This window comes from Prunus persica, chromosome G6, assembly GCF_000346465.2.
Source record: "Prunus persica cultivar Lovell chromosome G6, Prunus_persica_NCBIv2, whole genome shotgun sequence".
NCBI classification, from domain to species: Eukaryota; Viridiplantae; Streptophyta; class Magnoliopsida; order Rosales; family Rosaceae; genus Prunus; species Prunus persica.
Genome location: NC_034014.1, coordinates 6,269,205 through 6,292,866, shown reverse-complemented (window position 1 = coordinate 6,292,866; position 23,662 = coordinate 6,269,205). Strand labels below are relative to the sequence as shown.

The 23,662-nt window shown below is 36.1% G+C and overlaps 1 protein-coding gene and 1 pseudogene across 1 annotated transcript; both read right to left on the bottom strand.

Annotated features, from left to right (window-relative positions):
* On the bottom strand, positions 1,215–4,057 carry LOC18774632 (L-ascorbate peroxidase, cytosolic). The gene is made up of 10 exons (XM_007205713.2): positions 3,752–4,057; positions 3,483–3,612; positions 3,217–3,391; positions 3,024–3,089; positions 2,368–2,416; positions 2,184–2,269; positions 1,975–2,054; positions 1,782–1,884; positions 1,634–1,692; positions 1,215–1,519 (listed from the first exon to the last, which is right to left on the bottom strand). The coding sequence occupies exons 2-10, from the start codon at positions 3,599–3,601 to the stop codon at positions 1,504–1,506; spliced, it is 753 nt and encodes a 250-aa protein (XP_007205775.1). The 5' UTR covers positions 3,602–3,612; positions 3,752–4,057; the 3' UTR covers positions 1,215–1,503.
* On the bottom strand, positions 15,936–23,167 carry LOC18773617 (annotated as a pseudogene).

Sequence of the window (23,662 nt, the reverse complement as noted above, 5' to 3'; positions counted from 1 at the left end):
AAATTATCTATGAGCGACTGTTAGTTTTGCTAGTGAAGGTAACCAAGGTTCTTCCTAAGGCTCAGCTACCCTTTCGAAGAATTTTTGTGGTCTGATTCTTGAACTCAGACCCAAGAGCAATTTTCACACATTTGGCTCTTTACAGCAGCTCATGCCCACAGTAGCTGCCGAAACGAAAAATCCCCCACATACAGGAGTAATTTGTAAGAAAATGAATTCTGATTACGAATTAGAAAACATGCCATGAGTTTTAGTCAAACTTTATAATTCTCATTCTTTTTTCATATGAAAAAGACCCATGCATTTTGAGTTGAACATGTATATTTATAAGGTCGAATAATTGGCTCAACATAGAGGTAGTTTGATCCAAAAAATGATTAAAGCGTTAGAATTATTTAATTTGTTGTAATTACTCAAAAGTAGAATAAAAAAGGTTTTTTTTTCCGAGTTAGAATTATTTCATTTGTTGTAATTGCTCAAAAGTAAAATAAAAAAGGTTTATTTCCCCATTCACCCATAACAGGGGTTTACTTACACACAAATATTTATTGAATGTCTGAGGTTTTCGAATCTTTGCTTAGAGGTGGAAGAGCTCAACCAAGTAAGCTATTTTCCACTAACTTCGCCCACATTACTTGAGCTAGCTTAATTATGAACTAATCTAAACACACGCATAAAACAAGAATTGGGTACCCAAAAAATTCCTTAATACTTACGTGATCACACACACCCATTTTGCATCACCAATTAAGAGTTGGTTTGGAACAGAGATATGGCACAAAGCCCAACCCAAACACTAGTCAACAACAAACCAAAAACTAAACCGTGCAATTTTCCGTGAGAACGTACTTGAGCGATTAAGCCGTCAAACATCCGCCGCCCCAACATGCTGCTTTTAGTTGTTGACCCGCAAATAAAATCTGAAGTAAAGTCGCACAAATCAACTATACCAGAACTTGTCCAGAGTAGACATAAAACACGCATCCCAGCAAATCTTCTGGTGAACTGAATTATACGGCTGGATAGGATTTATAATCCTAGTCAAATGCATGACTGAAAAACATTGTGATTTCAATTATGTTTAATCAGATCGGGTGATCATATTGTTGGGATTAATTTGAATTGGATTGTGTCTAATCTTGTTAGACCATTAATGGCATATTTCAGTGCAATACAATTCTCTCATAATTGAATCCAGTCCTACTCGCCAAACATGGGCTAATAATAGCTCATATATTAATGCCCATACTGCCACATATTCGAACAAGGGCACAAAAGATGAACAATCTGAGGCAGAGAAAAATACCAGTATTATTTAATCTAAAGGATGATTACCACATCATTATATCCAACTTAACATATTAATTCTCCAAACTGAAGCAGAAGTCACAACTTCCCTAACCCAATAGAAAAAAAATACCAACAGCCTAAAACCCCAAAGCTAAGAGGCATCCAAAAAACAAAAGCACGCAGGCATTGGCATCATCCTTGTAGTCTCGCAGCTTAGGCCTCAGCAAACCTACAAAATAAAGCATGTAATCGAAATTAAGGCCAATTCAGTGTTGAATAAAACTTCAAGAGGAAGTAGAACTAGAACTAATCACAAACAACATAATAAGAATATAAAGATTACCCAAGCTCAGAAAGCCTCTGGTGTGCTGCAGCGTAATCAGCAAAGAAGGCATCTTCATCCTGAAAGTTAATGTTAACAATCAGGAAATGCAGCAATGTAATGTTTAAGTACACAGATGCAAACTTTTCGAACTCAAGAAAACACGCACCGCAGCATATTTTTCAACAAGAGGGCGGAAGACAGGGTCAGACAGAAGGGCAGTGTCAGTTGGAAGCATTAGAAGACCATCATACTTTTCACTCAGGAGCACCCTAAAACATCAAACAACATTACATGCATTACTTGCATAGCTCTATGCAAAAAGGTGTATCAAGAAAGCATAGCAGGGAAACAAAACTCACGTGAAATACGAGTTGTCGAAGATGAGGGGGTTGGGAGTCCAGGGTCCTTCAAATCCAGATCGCTCCTTGTGGCACCTTCCCTGCAAGGTTCCATAACCAGTGAGCATACAGAAAATTGACACAATAACAAATGTTTCATTACCAACTGCAATCTCTTAGCACAATATACACCGAAGCAGAAAAAAAAAGGGCAATAAGAGTTAACAAACCAGAGTGTGACCGCCAGAGAGAGCAACAATATCCTGGTCGCTGAGGCCCATGGTTTTGCCAAAGACATCCCTCAAATGGTCATTACCTGCAGCATTGCAACATAATATCAGCATTACGCACACACAACCAGCAAAACAACACACTAAAACTAAAACAATGAGATAAGATCATGTAATTATCAACCCTTGGTAGCATCAGGAAGACGGCCTTCTGGAGGTGGCTCAGGCTTGTCCTGGCACAAGAAGAGAAATATCAATATAACAAGACAATGAAGCAAACAAAACATTGTACTAGCATATCCAATGCATAATTCAAAAACTGAACCAATTGATATTATAGCAAAGCAAACACCTTTATTTGAAGAAGAAAAGAAGGCACAAAAAGATCAAGATTCCCTAAATAGTCAAAACAAATTTGTTTAAATCTAAGACTACTGAACAACCACAGGAAAAAAAAAAACTGAGGCAAAAGAAAATTTGTTGTGAAACCATAACGAACTCAATTACAGGAAATGAGGGCGATCAACCAAACATTATTAATCTGATTTACAGAACAAATTAAGCTCTTTCTGGAATAAAATCGTTCAAAATAGATGACTATCCACGGCAATACAATCTTCTAACTCGACGTATTTGGGTTTCTTGCACCAGGAGCACACAGATAACAGGAGCACACAGATAACATACATTCAATTGAAAACGAAGCAAAAAATCCCATCAAAAAACGAAATATCCCAAACAAGATCAAGGGCAAAGAAAAATTCGATATATTCATAGTAATTAAATAACAATTACAACTTTTACTAATCCATTATACGAAGAAAAACAAAAGTTACTGACCTCTCTTCCTGGATGGAAGGGGACATCAGGCCCACCAGTAATCTCAACAGCAACAACACCAGCCAACTATAAACAAAATTTAAAATAACCAAATCAAATCGGATTCAAAAATTAGCAACCCTTAATTCATTTTTGTAAACACAAACAAACTTAAATATAATTAATTACAATTGTTTTTTTTTTTTAATATTACCTGATAGAAGTCAGCGTAAGAGAGAATTGGGAACTGTTGCTTGATGGGCTCCAAGAGCCTGACAGCGATATCGAGACCAGCGTTGGCCCCGTGCGATTGCTCAGCTGCGTGCTTCATAGTTCCGAATGGGCCTCCGGTTTTTGTTCTCGAATCGTAGGTACCAGCAGAATGCCATCTGCACCCGACCACACGCAATCAAATATCACTCGCACAAAAACACATAGAGAACAATTTACACACAGAAAAATACAGAGAGAGAGACGTACGCGATACGAAGCATGAGTGGAGCGCAGGCCTTCTCGGCGATGAAGCCTCTGAGCTTCCTCTTGGCCTTGTCGATGGCCTTCTTGTACTCTTCGCTCACGGTAGGGTAGCTCTTCCCCATGGTCAAAGGTTCTGCAACATTTCACACAAAATCTCAGATCAAAATCAAACCAAACAGCTCAGCTGAGCTCAGATCCGAATTTCAGAGGATCGGCATTCTATAAACGCGGTCGTTTCGATGTGCTAGACTGTGAGAGTGCTCGACACGTACCTTGGAAACAGAGGCTGGTTGTTAGTGATGAGAGAAATGGGAGCTTCGAAACCCTAGTGATGGAGTGGCACGAGTAGAGCACAAGCTCTCAGGCTGAGAAGGGAAGATATAGGGGGTTTGGGAGGAAGAGAAGGTTCTAGTGCTTTTATATGAGCCGTTGGATTTTTTCTGATCTTGTGGCTGGCTCGTGTTGCGGTTTTTCACGGTCAAGATTTATTTAGGGAATTGGATGTACGGTGGTGATTGCGGGGTTGGTGGCTGATTTAAGGAGACCCGAACGGTCAAGACCTTGTGTTTGGGGAAAATTTCAGATTTTCCTGGATGGCAAAAAAATAAGTGGGCCCACCAGAAAAAAGGTCCATTTTGAGGAATTTGGATCGGATTGTCGTGCGTATTGACCAAAATGCCCTTGGTGCGTTGGTCCAAGTTGGAAAAAGCCATAATGAAAAATCGGTGGATGCCGCCCGTGGTTTTGGTTTTTTTTTTTTTTTTTTTTGTTTTTTTTTTGAAAGTCTGAAAATGAGTTCAGTTGTAATTTCATTGTCTTGACCACAAAGAAAATGCGCTCAATGTAAATAGAAAAATATTACTCTTATTATATTTTTATACCATAATTTCATATTATATGATGTGGCTGTTAATGTGTATATATTACATCATGTAAAATAATAGTTTCTGTTTTTCTAATTTTATTTATTAAAATACACTTCATTCATTTAATTGATATGACGTATGATATGGACATATCACATCATGTGGTATAGAAATATGAGATACAAATATGATAAGTGTAGCATTACTCTTGCAAATATTATCGAAAAGATCACATGGAAATGTTTTGTTATTCACATTTTTTCAGTAAGATGTTTCCTTTTTATGATTAAAAATAACAACCAAATATGCCAAACGTTACTATAAACACAAATTAGAGAAGCATGAATCATGAGAGTACCAACTTAGAAAATCTACAAACAAATATACAAATATTAGGTCCGTTTAGGAACAGTCTTTTCATGAGATAATTGAAATTATCATAATCTTTTTATATATATATATATATATTATAAAGAGTTCACAAATTTTTATTCCATACAGAAAGGTAACCGAACCCGAAAAAAAAATAACATAATAGGGGAAGGAGGAAAGCAATGAAGAATATAGAAAACATGAAACATGCCAGAAAAGATAACCGTTTTGAGGAGAATAATCACTTACTAAAAATGGGAGAAGAAAGAGTCGTGATGAGCTATAATGTATGTAAGGTCACTTTGGTCATTTCAAAACTCTAAAGTGGTTAATAATTTATCCGAGCGGAAAAATTAACTTTACCCAAGTGTGAACGCATTTGGCTTCGGAAGATTCCATTAGGATTATGCTAAGGCCACCTAATACAACAACGTACCTTATATCACTCCTTTAATCTGATTGGCTGACTATTGGTTATGCGTCGCTCCGAACACGAATGATAAAATGCCACGTTGATATGCCTGATGGCTGGGTGACAACACCACGTGACAACGACCGAAATCGCGCACTGGCGCCTGGCCTCTTGTGTGTACCGCTTCACACGTTTGGATTGGAATAAAATTTGAGGTCAATAATCACAACTCAATCTCATCAAATTTGAAGTCTCAACTTTTTTTTCTTCTCAAATTCAGAAAATCAACCGAAAAAAAAAGAAAAAAAGGTCAGTACTCACTAGCGTAAGTAACAATAGACTCTCATGTTCAAATCTACATGATATCTTAATAGTATGTATGTGGAAAAAATTTCTCACGTTTTAGTTTAGACTATCGTTCGTATTAAAAAAAAACAATAAACAAAGAGCCAAAGACATATATGGTATGTCTAAGTTTCTCCAAGATGGGAGGAGAATTCTTGTACTACTAGAATAAAAGCTTAGACATTCATTATAAACTACTAAAAATAACTACTTAACCATGTTTATTTGAAGCATATGATTTGGTGACATTTTATCTTCTCTTCTTTGAAGCATATTTACCGATTGATTATATAGCTTCACATTTATATTTGAGCTTCATATCAATGATATTACTATCAGTGACGGAGGTAGAGTTTAATATTTGGGGGGCCCACAAGCTTTAAAACTATAGGATTTTTTGTGCAATCTATGCTATACTCTTTATACATTCAAAGAGTTTAGAAGATGATGGGGGGCCCAGGCCATCTCAGGCCTATGAATAGTTCCGCCCCTGATTACTATAAGATAATTGATAAGGATGTGACATGACTGACTGTTTTGTAGTTGAAAATAAAATTAAAACAATATATGGACTCACAGGCTACTAGGCATATAAAGCATTATTCTTGTAGTAACCAGGGTTACTGTAGACGTTCTTAAATTTGACCTCAATTTGCAATTGGGTCTGTGAACTTTTTTTTTCAGCAAGTTCATCCGTTAACTCGATAAACAGTTGCAAATAGGTCCTACCGTCCAAATCTGTCAATTTGTCCGTCAAAATTAGGGGTAAAAGCGTCTTTTCAATTAGCATGAATAAACTGCTCCTTCTTCTAGAATTATTTACTGTGCTGAAGAAAAGGTAATTAAAACAAAAAAATAATAATAACAAATATATATTAAAGAATAAAATAACAAAAAATTCAAAAAAATAAAAACTAGAACAAGAACAATCGCACCAAACCCAAAAAAAGGCACCTCATCTCATCTTCCCCAACCCCCATCCTAACCTCCCCTTCCCCATACCCAACTCCAATGCTCAGCGACGGCGGAAACTCGTGCACCCTGCCCACCCGATGATTGCCATAGTGACTGCGACTCCACGTCCTCTGTCGTTATTCAAATTCGGTGAGGTTTGTGGGTCCGATCGCACCCGAAATCAGCCAATGCAAGCTCCTGAATTTTGTCGATCTCAACCGAAACGAGCTCGCCGACGAGATTCCGAAGGAGATTACAGACATGCGGATATTGAATTACCTCAACCTCTCGAGAAACCATCTGGTGGGTAGCATCCCTTCGTCCATATCCACAACGCAGAGCTTGACATCTGTGGACTTTTCCTAGAACAATATTTTGGGTTTGGTTCTAGGTACTAGTCAGTTCAGTTACTTCAATTACACTTCCTTTCTGGGCAATCTTGATCTCTGCAGTCCCTATTTGGTTCCGTGCAAAGATGGGGTTGCCAATGGCACCCACCACCCACATGTCAAAGGGTCCCTTACTGTTGCTATTCGTTGCTTTTGTGCTTCATCATATTCGTTGTTGCTGCAATCATCAAAGCCCGGTCTTTGAAGAAAGCAAGCGAGTTCCGGGCTTGAAAATTGACTGACCGTATGGATCTCAATAATGCTCCCCTTTTTCCTTTTTTTAATTTTTTTTTCTGCCTTTATTTTCTAAAGAAGATCATTATTTTAAATATAAAAAAAAAAGGAAATTTGGTACTTGGTGGTTGAGAAGAAGAATTTGAGTTTTTTCTTTTTTGTTTCTTCTAGTGTTGAAATAGCATCTGGGTTTTCATCTTCAACTTGATGGGTTTTAATTCCCTCTCTCTCCAAGCTGAATTGGATTTTGTTTTGTTCAAAACGATGAAAAGTCGAATATACCCAGAACAAGAAGATCACGTGACACTCACATGGTCAATTTCGACGGTATCTGTTACGGCAGGACCTAATTGCAACTGATTGCCTAATTAAAGGAGTACATTGCCTCAAAATTTAGTTCACAGACCCAATTGCAACTGGGGCCATAGTTCAAGGACGTTTACAGTAATTAACCCTAGTAACAATAACGGAGACTCTAACTGATGTTACAATTTGTTACTTGTTGTGATGCCCTTAAAGTGCAAATAGCACTTATTGCTTGGATTATAGTAGTGTTGTTTGTTGCATTCGTAGTGTGGGTGGCTTGCCCATCATCATTTTCCATTGGTTGCTGGTTTCTCTTTGGTGGTTGTCGACTTAGTTTGGTTGCACAATTTTGTGGTTGTTGGATTGAGCAACACATATATGTTATTTGTTTTAGGGTTTCTTAAAGCAGTGTTGTATTTTGTGGGCTTTGTGTATTATGGACATTTGCTATTTGTGGGTTTTTTGCCTTTATGTTTTTGGTTGGCTCTGGCTTTATGTTAATTTTGGGATCTGAGTTTATATCAGTTTTGGACTTTGACTTTATGCCAGTTATAAGTGTTATGCCTATTTTGAGTTTTACTATTTTAGTGAGTTTTTTCAATTGAATTTGTTTGAACTCAATTTTTTGAGTTTCTCTATGATGTAATTGCCATTGACTTTTTATTAATGAAACTTGATTTTGACCCCCAAAAAAAAAAAACACCTTGTGATTATGGGTTTGGTCATTTTGTTTTGGTAGTCTCTATTTGGACCCAACCTTTACATAAGTTAAGCCAACTTATTATTTTGACCAACTATATTTCAAAATAATGTAAATATATGTAAGTGCACCTAATTACATTCCAAAACTATCATTAGAACCCAATCGAGTTGAGCTACAAAATTTTATAAGTGAATTCAACTCACCCACATATAGGGATTGCAAGAGAGCGGATCATGGCCGAATTGCAATTACCCTTTTGTTATCGGGATGATTCCCTTTCGAGTTGGTACAATACTCTGACATGCACCATGATTTTTCTAATTTTTGGACACCAATTGGTACAATAGCAATGGACTTATAGCTCAAGTGGTTAGTAGCATTTTTATCCATGCACTAGAGGTTTTACATTCGATTTCCCCTTGCGTCAATATCAATTATATGAAAGAGAAATGAAAAAAAAAATCTAACAAAGTAAAGGTAGTGTGCCACTCTATGAAATGGTCCTTGATCAATTCGAGTTATTTTTGGAATTTGTGATTTAAAATGCATGAATTTAGTTAAATTTATGCCTTGCTTAAATACTTATGTTTGCATTAGAAATAAATAAATAAATTTAGAAAATAAATAAATTTAGAAGGTCCTTATAGCTCAAATGGTTAATAGCATTTACCCATGCATCAGAGATATGCAGGCCGAAGACATATTGGCAAGGCAGTAAAAGTTTGTTTATAAAATAAAAAAAGTGGATGTTTTTAAAGTTTAATACGTAACTTGTACCAAAAACTCAAATTCTAGTTCCTTATTTTTTAAGTCTATTATTATAAAATCATTGTAGTTGGTAATTTTAGTTTAGAATAAAAATGGTGATTTATTAGCCCACATTTTATCCCCAAAAAAAAAAAAAAAATTGTTGTCTAGATACAAGTTCAGACTTCTTGTATTAACTTTTCACATCATTAATATTTTATCGCTTATTATAAAATAAAATTTAAAAAAAAAAAAATCGTACCACAAATAGAATTGGTATAATTCGATCCAGGCCTGAAATAGAGAAAACAAATTATGGTTCAACCAAACAAGAAGACACCTGTCAACAACAGTTTGACCAAAACCATACGCCTGAGGACAAATCCTCACTGTCAATCAATTGATGCATTTTTGGGCTTTAGTAGTTTCAGCCATTTGATGACGAAAGGTTTGTAATGTATGTCAGCCACAGTCGTCCACGTGCAATAAGCTTCCTTATTGTTGGGGGGAAATACTATTTGATTTATTACCTGGGAGACGAACAATATCGATTTTTTAATATTTTCGTTTGAGAAATGTTAGCAATATTCTCTTTAATTTTCTCTATTTTTCTTATGACATGTGTTAATTTCCTTATACTTAAAACAATGTCATTAATGAATCATACAAGATACTTTTTATTTTCAAAATTTACCCTTATTAAATGTATTAATTTTACAACAACCTTGTTAAAAAATTAAATTTAAAAAAAAAAGTCAGTGTTTTTGTTTTTTTCTCTAGAGAAATGAAACTCCTATTTTCTCATTGTTTCTATTGGTCATTGACAATGACTATGTAAACATCATATGTGCAGTTTCCGCCTTATCTAAGTTTCCACCTTAGACAAGTTTGATTGTTTTAGATTAGTGCAAAAGAATCATCCTTCGAACATGGTTAAGTATCAATCAATAGAGGTCTAAATTCTTTTGTGTGTTTTTTTTTCAAAAAAAAAAAAAAATTCACATTTTTTCTTATTAATTTTTTAACAAGGTGGTACAGTAGTTATTTTTTTTAAAAAAAGGATAAATGAAGGAAACAAAAAAAAAAATCCAATATATTTAATAAGAGTAAATTTGAAAAACAAAAAGTAGCTTGTGTGATGCATTAATGACATTGTTTTAAGTGTAAGGAAATTGACACATGTCATGAAAAGAATGGAGAATATTCAAAAGAGAATGATAGAGAGAAAGTTGCTAGCATAAAATTCCCTTTTTCATTTAGGCTCATGGGTTGATTTAGGGTTTCGGTTATGTTGGGTTTGTGGGCTTTGTTTGGGCTTATAATTAATTGTGGTAATGTGAGCTAGTAGTTTAAGTGTTGTTTTTGTCCGCTTTAGTTTTGCTTTTAGCATGTTAATTTATTACTGTATTGAGATTGAGACTTTAGATGTTTTTTTGATGTCTTTAATTTATTATCCTTTTAAGTATAATCATGATGTTACGTACCCTATTGCAGGATAGTATGTAGCAGCAGAAAGAAAGTCCTATGATTCCCAAAAATCATTATCATAATGAAAATTGATACTTCTCCAACACCAACTGCCAAGTAGGTTTCTATCTTTCTCCCATGCCACCCATTTCCAAGAATTGTTAAGAACTTAGATGGATAGAACAAATTCTAACAATGTGCCTTAAGCTCCAACTCACTTTGTAGGTTACTGTGAAAAAGAAATCTTTAGAAATGTGCTTTCACATCCTGATGGGAAGATGATATATATATAGAGTTCAGGTCACACTAATTGTCAAGGTAGCAAGACTTGAAGAAAGTTAGGTTCAATGGCTATGCATGATCCTGCACGCGTACCTTCGTTCGACATCAGAAAAGCTCATTTAGTGTATCGGCAACATTTCTTTCACTCTCAAAAAGGAAGAATGATTCAGTTCACAGTAGAGGCGGATCCATTAAGGCGCAAGGAGGTGCAGCTGCACCTCCCTTCGTCGAAAAAACCATTGTAGGTGCTTCAAACTGCCCATTTGCTTAACTGGTGTACAGATTATCTTATTTCCATTTTCAACATTTAAGTAAATGTCTTTGTCTTTTTACTTTAATTTATTTTTATATTACTCCATTTACTTAAGTTTACAATGTCAATAAGAAAGTACCCCCCATTTGGATTCAAATAAAAATACTAGAAAATCCAATTCCTACCAAATCAAAATATGAAAAATCGGTTTTAGTGCAAAATATGATTTAGGCTAAAAATGATAGCTCATTAAGTCAATATATACTTCATACTAAAATCCCATAAAATCAAGTTTTATTATTTGATGTGTAAGGAATAAAAGCCGCCAAAAATTATCTTGAGAAAATGATTATTCCGAAAAACCATTTTTCATACTTAATCAATTTTGCACCTCCGCTAAAAAATTTCTGGGTCCGCCACTGGTTCACAGTTGCCAGTGACTGTTAAAAACCTACCAGCATGCAGAGATCATATATCATTTGGCTTTTCTACCAAGGAGATGGACTTTGCAGAACTCTGTTCTGAAGTTCCACACTCATGCCCACTGCCTCATTTCCGGGAGCTGCTCAAAACCATTTCGCACAAGAAGAAGGACTTATATATAACAAATCTAAAGACCTGAGTTTCCCTAGAAGAGGGGAAACCAAAGCCAATGGTTTTCTACAAAAGACTTGAATTGAAAATCAAGCAGTGACAAAACAAACAGGAAATCTAATCAAACATTTAAAAATAAAGAGTATCGCCGATCGGCTATACCCTTGAATATATTAAAATATTTTAATATATTACCGGACGGCTATACTCTTTGAATTTATACGAATATTTTATTCATATAGCCGCACGGCTATACCTTTCGAATGCATACAAATCTTTTAATAGCATTAGATACCGTACAGCCGCATGGCTGTACTCGTGTTTCCTAATTTTTTTAAAATAGTATAAAGTACCAACTTTACTTGTTTGACATGTCGAACCTATGTGTTGGGTGTATCCATTTTTATTATACATAAACAGTATAACCGCACGGCTATACTGTTTAAAAAAAATTTAATCCCACAAATTTCGCCGGCATAGACCTGTGCCGACGTACTTTCGACGAGAGAGATTTTTTATATATTAATTTTAAATATATCAAATTAGTTTCTTTACTTTTTAATTTTTGAACGGCCTACTTCTTTAATTTAATATATGTGATTAAGGAATATTTTAGCCTTTTTGAATTACTCTAATTAGTAATTATATTTTGATTATTATTTAATATGAAAGAAATTAAAGGAAAAGTCCACAAAATAATTAATTTCTATTTATTAAGTCTTTTGTGAAATCGTTTGGGTGTCCTAATTAAACTTTCCCATTGCCCAAGAGCCCAATCCATTACTATTAGCCCATTACTCGAGTCTCTATGATCTCCTTTTGATTTTTTACTTTTCCGAAGTTATTACCAATATAAAGATTTTAGTACTTTCACGTTTAATAATGTATTATACACGTGCACACGTATTTCTCATGTTTAATACATGTATTTTTTTACAAAAATTTCAATAAGATAAGCAATATTCAAGTATTATACACATAATTCTCACATATTATTGATGAAAAATAATATATATTATATAAAAAAATGGTATAACCGTACGACTATCCTAATTTTTTCCTAATTATTTTTTTTCTTATAAAATAGTATAGCCCGGCTATACGTTTTGTCTTTTTTTTTTTTTTTAATAAAGAATATAGTATAGCCCCCCTACTTTACTTGTTGACACGTGGCGCATAGCCGCTGGCGGTCTTTATATATATATAAATAGTACAGCCGCATGGCTATACTAGATTTTTTTGAATGTCATCCGGCTATACTCGTTTTTCCTAAATTTTTTTAAATAGTATAGCCGCCGGCTTTACTAGTTTGAGACATGGCACTTATGTATTGGGCGTGTCCATTTTTTATACATAAATAGTATAGTCACACGACTATATTGTTTTAAAAGAAAATTTAATCCCGCAAATTTCACCGGCATAGACTTGTGCCGATGTACTTCCATCGAGAGAGGCTTTTTATTTTATTTTTAAAATATCAAATTAGTTTCTTTACTTTTTATTTTTTGGCCGGCATACTTCTTTAATTTAATATGTGTAATTAAGGAATATCTTAGACTTTTTGAATTACTTTAATTAGTAATTATATTTCGATTATTATTTAATATAAAAGAAATTAAAGGAAAAGACCACAAAATAACTAATTTCTATTTATTAAGTCTTTTGTGAAATTGTTTCCATTTCCTAGTTAAATTTCCCCATATCCCAAGAGCCCAATCCATTACTATTAGGCCATTACTCAAGTTTTTATTGTCTCCTTTTGATTTTTTTTACTTTTTCAGAGTTATTATTCATATAAAGATTTTAGCACTTTCATGTTTAATAATGTATTATACACATATGCACGTATTTCTCTCGTTTACTACATGTATTTTTTAGAAAAAAAATTCAATAAAAAACAAAATTCACATATTATAATTTATACTCGCACATTATCTTTATTTTTTTCCCAACAGAGACAACATTCCCCTTGTTCATAAGTTTCCACCAAAACAGCAGGATGCACAAGTGGATGCAAATGGGCAGCTTCCCTTGCAAGATCAACTTGAGACATGATAAAAATTGCTGTACACTCTCATCCAATCTCCACAACTTTAAAGCAGGAATGCAGTTCGAAAGTTTTACTACCAGATTGATTATAACATCATCTTTCCTAATCGATTCACCAACACCACGATGCCTAACCTTTATGGCAACTACTATCAGTGGCGGACCTAGAAATTTTTTAGCGGAGGTGCAAAATTGATTAAGTATGAAAAATGGTTTTTTGGAATAATCATTTTCTCAAGATAATTTTTGGCGGCTTTTATTCCTTACACATCAAATAAGAAAACTTGATTTTATGGGATTTTAGTATGACTTAATGAGCCATTATTTTTAGCCTAAATCGTATTTTGCACTAAAACCGATTTTTCATATTTTGATTTGGTAGGAATTTGATTTTCTAGTATTTTTATTTGAATCCAAATGGGGGTACTTCCTTATTTACGTTGTAAACTTAAGTAAATGGAGTAATATAAAAATAAATTAAAGTAAAAGGACAAAGATATTTACTTAAATGTTGAAAATAGAAATAAGGTAATTTGTACACGGTACATGCAACCTGCCTTCTCTCTCTCTCTTTTGGGCATTCACCCATCTCTCCCTTTTTATTTTTTATTTTTTTATTCTTCTTCCTCTTCCGTTTCACACTCCCACTCTCTCTCTCTCTCTCTCTCTCTCCCTTTCTTCTTCTATCTCTCCGTCTCTCTCCGTCTCTTTCTCTTCTTCATCTTCCCTCTCCTCTCTCCTCCATCACAATCCAAAACACTTAAACATAAAGACCCACTCCACACCTTTTTTCCCTCTTCTTCCCTTCTCTCTCCCGCTCTCCTCTATCTGCTTTTTTTTTTCTTTCTTCTTCTATCTCTCCGTCTCTTTCCCTGCTTCCTCTTCCCTCTTCTCTATCGCTTCATCACAATCCAAAGTAGCAAAACATAAAAACCCACTCCATAATTTATTTATTTTTCCTCTTCTTCTCTTCTCTCTCACTCTCCTCTTTCTGCTTTTTTTTTTTCCTGAGTTGAGAGACAGAGAAAGGCTGAGTTTCAGAGGCTGAGGGGTTCATCTAAAGACTGGGTTTAATTTTGTAAGTTCATATCGCGATATTATCGATAATATCGCGATATATTGTCCATTTAAAGCTACAACTTGAACGAAAATATCGTTATTGAAATATCGGCGAAATTATCGAGGAAAGTATCGATAAATTGATGATATATATATGAAAATGTGCTAAAATATCGCTGCCCTAAAAAAACGATAATTTCGCCGAAATATCGGCGAAATTATCGGTATTTTGTTCTATGGTCCTAACTGGAGGAGGAAGCACTGCGAAGCTGGTGGCTAAGTACCGGCCAGGCATGCCAATTTTGTCTGTGCTAGCTGGTGTCGGATAAAATACAGGGGTGTTTTCCCTCTTCTCAGAATCTTAGCTATGGCTCCATAAGAGCTTCTCATGCTGAGTCCACATAAGAGATCATACGCTTTGCCATTGAATTTGCAAAGTCCCTTGCATTATTAATTAATGTGGTTTTATTAACCAATGTTTTGAAAGGCGAGGCGTTATATGCCAATGCCTAATATGTAAAATAAGAATATAATTTTACCTAATTTACATAAGGCCAATGCCTAAAAAATAGGATGTAATTTTACAATCACGCAACCAAAAAACCTCAAAATTACAAAACTATTATTAAATGCTGTTAAATTTTATTATTTCACTTAAAACTCAATCACAAAAACTGCAATTGCACCATCAAACACAAAAATGACAGTTGTCCTAAACCAATGCCAAAATTACACATTGTACAAATATAGGCCTTTACAAACACACATGAGGTTTACTTACTGTATGGGTGGAAATATGAAAAGAAAACATAAACTAGCTGCAAATTGAAGCATGTCATTTTCTTTTTGATAGAAAATATATAATTCACTACATTCAAAAATCACTTTGTAAAAATTCTCCCTCCCCTTCCAATCCCAATCCTGGCATTGGGGCTAGTATTTTCCATCATGGCTAACTAGTTCCAACTTCTAACCAAGCAAACCATCTAAAGAGTTTGACTGGTATATATGAACCAGACAAGAAACAAAAGAGTTTTAACTTGGAAAATTAGTTTAGTTAACATAAAGATGGGTACTCAACACAAGTTCAATCAAGAAACAACAATATATATACCATTACCAGCCGCTATCCCAAAATAACACACTCCTCTCCAGAACATCAATGAATTGATAAAGTTTAGGCTCATTATTTCATCCCCAAACTAGAAGCCATTAGTATATATATTATACATTATGTGGGAAGTGAGACAAACCAACCTTTGATTTTAAAGATCCTCTGTAGATAACTAATTTTGAAGTCAATGTCAATTGACTTAACCTATAATGGCCTATGTTTTGTCAAAGTTTCTGTTACCCGAAACAGTAGCCACATTATCTGTAGAAACATTTTCAAGCTAGGAGAGTCACGAGAAGGCACACCTAAATTTATATATTTGGCCTTCTATATACTGCAAGATGCCAAGTGATAGGAAAACAAAGTTAATAAATCATCATGGATTAAGGGAAAAGTTCAAAAGAGATAGCCAATTAAACAGAATTAATACCAGAGATTAAGGATGCAAGTGAGAAGGCCTTTTCACCTCCTGCCATACGCTCAACCACTGAAATACCTTTATGGTTGTTGAAGGTGCAGCAGTTTCAAATTTCATTGTCCATATATGCTTATTACTTTCAGAAAGATTACTTTATTAACGGCAACAAAGCAGGATCCACTTCATCTTTCGACAGTAAATTAACTATCAACTCCATTGTTGATGCATCTGCAGAAAAACCCTTCTCTACCATTGTTTGAATAAGCACCATCGCCCTTGATGTCTGTTTATTATGGATGAACCCTCGGATAATTGTGTTAAAGGTCCAACCATCAGGAGAACATCCTTTCTCTTCCATTTGGATAAGCAAATTTTCTGCTTCACTTGTTAGGCCCGCGAAACAGAGTCCACTGATCATTATAGTGTATGTCCTCACATTAGGTTGAAGTCCTTTTGATGATAAACCACAAAACAGATCCCTTGCAGATTCAATTTTTCCAGCTATGCACAAACCTTCAATAAGAATATTGTAAATCACAATATTAATATCCAACTTCTTCGCTTCCATCTCTCCAAACAATTGCATTGCCCTAGAAAGTTGTCGGTTTTTACACAGGCCATCCAGTAAAATAGAATAAGTTTGAGCATTTGGATGTTGGCCACAAGCTTGCATCTTAGAGAACAACTTTTGTGCATCCTGTATTCTACCTGCTTTCCCAAAACCATCCAGAAGAATGTTATAGGTAATGGTATTTGCAACTAGTCCCTTATGAGACATATCCAGAAAAAGCATCATGGACTCATCAATCCTTTTATGCTTACAATATCCATTTATCAATGTGCTGTAACTAACAACATTAACCATGGAGCCCTTGCTAAGCATTAGTTCAAAAACATTTTGTGCCTTTCCTATTTCTCCTCGCAAACAGTAACCATCCATTAGTGAATTGTATGTAACTGTATTAGGTTCAATATCTCTTTGAACCATCACCCCAACCACGCCTTCTGCTTCCCCGACCATTCCCTCCTTACAAAGTGCGTTTACCAAGACGTTGAATGTGCACACATCTGGAAAGATGTTTTTACTCACCATTTCATTCAACAACCTTGTAGCCTCTTTCCACTTGCCTAATTTGCAAACTCCATGAATCAAGGATGTATAGGTAATGACATCTGAGGCAATACCCTTGCACATCATTTCTGAGAAGAGGTTTAATGCATCATCAACTAGTGTATCCTTACAAAGACTGTCGATGATTGTGTTGTTGATGTGTAACCCTTTGAGCTGAGCCAAAAATCCCCTTTGCCGCCTAATTCCATTTCATTTAAATGTTTCTATTGTTTAGTTTTTTTTTTTTTTTTTTTTTAAAAAAAACTTTAGTTTTTCTGCTGCTTGTAATAAGGACCCTTGGATTAGAGTCCAAGTGGCTCTTTAAGTGAGGTGTTAGATTGAGACAAGTGTAATCATCTTATAGGATGATAGTTCAATGGCTAGGATTGAGTTTTGTATTGAGGCAGTTAGAGAAGAATCTCTCTTCTCTCTCCTCAACGGATATATCTCTTTTTGGCATGTAATGAAATATAGCTGACTTCATTCCTTCAATTTTTCTGTTCTTTCATAGAGAGCAACGTTCTCTCATTTCTCTCCCAAACACATCCAAAATCTATGAATTCTATCATGGTATCAGAGTCAGGTTCGATTGATTGAGCTGGGCGTGATCTGTGAACAGAAAATCGAGCTCGATCTGAGCTATCGTTGAGCTGATTTGGAGATCGAAGTAGCGAATTCTTGCATCAAGATGTCTCATATGGCAGGATCTGGAGCAGCTGAGCTTCGAACACCAGTTTTTAATGGAGAAAACTACGAATTCTGGAGTATTCGAATGAAAACTATTTTGAAATCGCACGGTTTGTGGGATCTGGTCGAGAATGGGCTAGATGACTCAGGCATGAAGAAAGAAAAAGAAGAGGCTGCAGAAACTGAGAAGTCCATGGTGGCTCAGATTCTGATGAAGGATGCTCGTGCACTTGGATTAATCCAAAGTGCAGTTTCAGATCAGCTATTTCCAAGGATTGTGAATGAGGAGACCTCGAAGGGAGCTTGGGATATATTGAAACTGGAATTCAGAGGAGATAAACAGGTACGAAATGTTAAATTGCAAGGGTTGCGTAGGGAATTTGAATATGCTCGCATGAAGGATAGTGAATCCCTATCTGTCTATCTGGTTAGATTGTTTAATATGCTGAATCAAATGAAGAGTTATGGTGAGGAGTTATCTAGGGAGAGAATTGTGCAGAAGCTATTGTTTAGTCTGCCTAAGTCCTATGATTCTATATGCTCTGTGATAGAGCACTCAAAGGATCTTGAAACTCTGGAAGTTCAAGAAGTGGTTGCCTCCTTGAAGAGCTTTGAGCTCAGATTGGATAGGCATACTGAGAATTCTTCAGAAAGAGCTTTTGCTAGTCTGAATGTAGAAGAAAAGAAGCCTAAGAATGAGAGTCTTTCTGAAAATCAGAGTTTTCAGAAAAGTGCTCATGGAAATCAAAGCTTTCAAAAACTTTGGAAGCCTAATGATGGTAACATAGCAGCTTGTAAGCATTGTGACAAGTTACATTATGGCAAGTGCTGGTATGAAGGCAAGCCTAAATGTCATGGATGTGGAAAATTTGGACATATGGTCCGAGATTGCAATGGAAATAGGAATGCACATAGGGTGAATTATGCAAATGAGATGGAAGAAACTGGTACACTATTCTATGTCTGTAATGCTGCAACAGATGTAAAGGTTAATCACTCTTGGTACATAGACAGTGGGTGTAGTAATCACATGACAGGAGATGAGGGACTCTTAGTAAATGTTCAAAGGGATTTGACTTCTAAGGTGAAGATGGGGACTGGAGAAGTAGTTTCAGTTACTGGAAAAGGAACTTTGGTGATAAAAACCAAGTTTGGTAAGAAGCACATTCATGAGGTAATGCTTGTACCTGGTCTTGAAGAAAATTTGCTCAGTGTTGGGCAAATGATGGCACATGGCTACCATCTTGTGTTTGGAGAGAATATGGTGAAAATTTATGATGATCAGTCAATGGAAAATCTGATTGTGGAGGTGCAAATGACAAACAACAGATGCTTTCCATTGACAATGATACCTGCCAGTGAGTTGGTTCTAAAAGCAAGTGTTACACATTGCTTGCAGACATGGCATAAGAGACTTGGGCACTTGAATGAAAGAAGTATGAAGCTGCTTGAGAATCAAGGGATGGTTCATGGACTACCCCACTTGGAGCAAATGTCAGTGGTGTGTGATGGATGTATGCAAGGAAAGCAGCATAGGGATTCTTTCCCTTTGGAATCAACTTGGAGAGCTTCTAATCCTTTGGAATTGGTTCACACAGACATCTGTGGACCAATGAAAACAGAATCCCTCTCTAGAAACAGATATTTTCTCCTATTTACAGATGATCACACTAGGATGTCTTGGGTGTATTTCATTAGAAACAAATCAAGTGCATTGGAGTGTTTCATGAAATTCAAAGCTATGACTGAGCTGCAAAGTGGGTTCAAGATAAAGAGTTTGAGAAGTGATAGGGGTGGAGAATTCTTGTCAGGAGAGTTTAACAGTTTCTGTGAAGAATCTGGCATTCAAAGGCAATTAACAGTGGCTTACTCCCCTCAGCAGAATGGAGTAGCTGAGAGGAAGAATAGAACAGTGGTTGAAATGGCTAAGTCAATGCTGCATGAGAAAGGTATCCCTTATGAGTTTTGGGCAGAGGCTGTCAATACTGTAGTCTATTTGTTGAATAGATGTCCTACCAAGGCTCTCAATAAGGTAACACCATTTGAGGCCTTCACTGGCAGAAAACCAGGAGTTGCACATCTGAAAATATTTGGATCTCCTTGTCATGTGCTTATTCCTTCTGCATTAAGGCATAAACTTGAAGAAAACAGTCACAAGTGTATTTTTGTAGGCTATGGTCTTTGTGAAAAGGGATATAGACTCTTTGATCCAAGAAATAGGAAGATTATTCTGTCAAGGGATGTGAAATTTGATGAAGAAAGCTTATGGAAATGGGAGAATGCTAGAGAAGGAGAAATCACTGTGCTTGTGCCTACTGGAAATCAAGACTATGCTCTAAATCCAGACTTGAATGCACCACTGCAAATACATGAAGAAGTCATAGCTCCAGAAGAACCAAGTCAAAGCTTGGAGACACAAACACAAGCAGATGGAGATCCTACCCTGCAGGATGAGAGCATTGAAGGAAGTTCTCAAGCTATTGATCATACACCAAAGAAATGGAAGAGCATTAATGACATTATGGCTCAGTGTAATATGTGCATTATGGAGCCTGAGAATTTTGAAGAAGCTGATTTAGATGAGTCATGGAGAAGGGCAATGGAAGCTGAGTTAGAAATGATTGAGAAGAATAACACTTGGCAGCTTGTGGAAAGGCCTTTTAACAAACCTGTTATTGGTGTCAAATGGATCTATAAGACCAAGCTTAATCTAGATGGCACTGTGCAAAAGAATAAGGCTCGGTTAGTAGCTAAAGGCTACTCACAAAAACCTGGAATCGATTACAATGAGACGTTTGCCCCAGTGGCAAGGCTAGATACCATTAGGACTTTGATAGCTCTGGCTGCACAGAAGGAATGGCATTTATACCAACTGGATGTCAAGTCTGCATTTCTGAATGGAGTTCTAAAAGAAGAAGTATATGTGGAGCAGCCACAGGGTTTTGAGAAAAAGAATGAAGAAATCAAAGTGTATAAGCTGAACAAGGCCTTGTATGGATTAAAACAAGCCCCAAGGGCATGGTATGATGAGATAGATTCCTACTTCAACAAGGCAGGATTTAAGAAAAGTCCAAGTGAAGCTACACTTTACATTAAAACTGATGAAGGCTCAGGTATTCTCATTGTTTCTCTCTATGTGGATGATATTGTTTATACTGGAAGTTGTGTAAAAATGCTTGAAGAGTTCAAAAATGACATGATGAGGCATTATGAGATGACTGATCTCGGGCTACTCTATCATTTTCTTGGCATGGGAGTTGTGCAGACTGAGAAATACATATTTCTCCATCAGAAAAAGTATGCAATGAAAGTGGTTGAGAAATTTGGTTTAAAAGGCTGTAAATCAGTGGCAACCCCCTTGGTTACAAATGAAAGGCTGTGCAAAGAAGATGGAAGTGAAATGGCAGATGAGAGTGAATATAGGCAGATTGTAGGCAGTCTGCTGTATCTGACAGCTACAAGACCAGACATCATGTTTGCCTCAAGTCTGCTTGCTAGATTTATGCATAATCCTACTAGAAAGCACATGGGAACAGCCAAAAGGGTGTTGAGATATGTTCAAGGCACGCTGGATTATGGAGTTGAGTTTAAAAAGGGCAAGGCAGCTACCTTAATAGGCTACTGTGACAGTGACTGGGCAGGCAGTGAGGATGACAGAAGAAGTACCTCAGGATATGTGTTTACTCTAGGATCTGGCATGTTTTCTTGGGCCTCAATCAAACAAAATACTGTAGCTTTGTCTACTGCTGAAGCAGAATATGTGAGTGCTGCTGAAGCAACATCACAAGCTAAATGGCTAAGGTTTATACTTGAAGATTTTGGAGAGGAGCAAGTGGAAGGCACACCAATTCTGTGTGACAACACATCTGCCATAGCAATGGCAAAGAATCCTGTCTTTCATCAGAAATCCAGGCACATAAGCAGGAAATTTCATTTCATCCGAGAAGCTATCCAAGCAAAGGAAATTGAGCTAATCTACTGCAAATCTGAAGATCAAATTGCAGACATCCTAACCAAGGCTTTATCCAAGGAACGTTTTGTGTACCTCAGAGATTTGCTTGGAGTTAAATCAGTCAAAGGGTTAGAAGGGAGTGTTGATGTGTAACCCTTTGAGCTGAGCCAAAAATCCCCTTTGCCGCCTAATTCCATTTCATTTAAATGTTTCTATTGTTTAGTTTTTTTTTTTTTTTTTTTTTTAAAAAACTTTAGTTTTTCTGCTGCTTGTAATAAGGACCCTTGGATTAGAGTCCAAGTGGCTCTTTAAGTGAGGTGTTAGATTGAGACAAGTGTAATCATCTTATAGGATGATAGTTCAATGGCTAGGATTGAGTTTTGTATTGAGGCAGTTAGAGAAGAATCTCTCTTCTCTCTCCTCAACGGATATATCTCTTTTTGGCATGTAATGAAATATAGCTGACTTCATTCCTTCAATTTTTCTGTTCTTTCATAGAGAGCAACGTTCTCTCATTTCTCTCCCAAACACATCCAAAATCTATGAATTCTATCATGTGTTATAGACAACTAGGTTAGGCTTGCGAGCTCCTTCCTCCATCTTCCTAAGCAACTGAATAGCAGCACTATTGTTACCTTTCATGCAAAAGCCCTTTACTAGTGTGCTGAAAGTAACCACATCAGGCTGACAATTACCTTCCGCAATCATTTTGTTGAAAATTCCTGCCGCCTCCGCCATTCTATTCTTGAGAAGAAAGCCGTTGATTAGAGTGGTGAAGGTAATGACATTTGGTTCAAGACCAACTTTGAAGAATTTTCCCAAGACAGATAACTAAAACCCATTTGGTCCAAATGAAAATAACAATTAATGAGAACGTTTAGAGTACAAACATCAGGTCTAATTCCCGACACATCCATTTGGTTATACAAGGAGATGACGGCCGAATAATGTTTCAATTTCGCAACTTGACCCAATATTTGATCGAAACGAACAACTGAAGGCGGAGGACGCATTTGAAGCATTCTATCAAACACAATGAAAGCATCCTCAACAGTTGTGATTTTGGGTGAGTTTCTCTCTGGCTGCTCTAGTTGGGTTCTTGTAGATTTGATTGGTTTAGAAGGTTGAGAGTGAAGGAAAGCAAAGTAATCGTTGGCGAAAACAACAACAGTGGAGTTAGAGTGAAGACAAGGCATACCTCTCCATCTCCGACTGCTGCAATAAAAAGAAGAAGCAGCAGCTATATTTCTCTTCAGCATCTCAGTGAGTCAGTGAGTCTCAGCCAACCTTCAACATTTGGGAAGCGAGGCCAAATCTCGAAAGAGAGCGGCGGAGCTCTCAAGTGCGTCGACAAAAACTTTGTTTCGATGAGTTTCGAATTAGATTTCCTTTGTAATTGCCATGTTGGGCTTTTCTTTTTAGTCAATTTTTACAAAAAAATTTATTTCAGTGGGTTTCGGAATTATTTTTAATTATTTTTATTTCAGTGGCTTTATACTTTTTAAATATATTCGAATATTTTAATGGTATAGCCGCACGGCTATACCTTCCTCCCTTTTTTTCAGCAACACTAATATATGAAGACGCAATACATAAATTTATATGAACATTAACAACTATTACCTCCCCTGCATTTTGCCATGGCAAAATGCCTTACAGTAGTAATTCATAATTATCACACTCATCCAATTCGAGTATATTTAAAAAGTATAAAGCCAGCTAATTAACTTGACGTGCATGCTGATGACCAATCAACGTTCAACATGTAGCCTCTTACAATGATAAAGCAGCCAACACAAAGCCTTATATAAACGATTCTACATCCTTTGGAGAAGGTACTATTCCTCGAACTAAGAAACTCTATCTTTA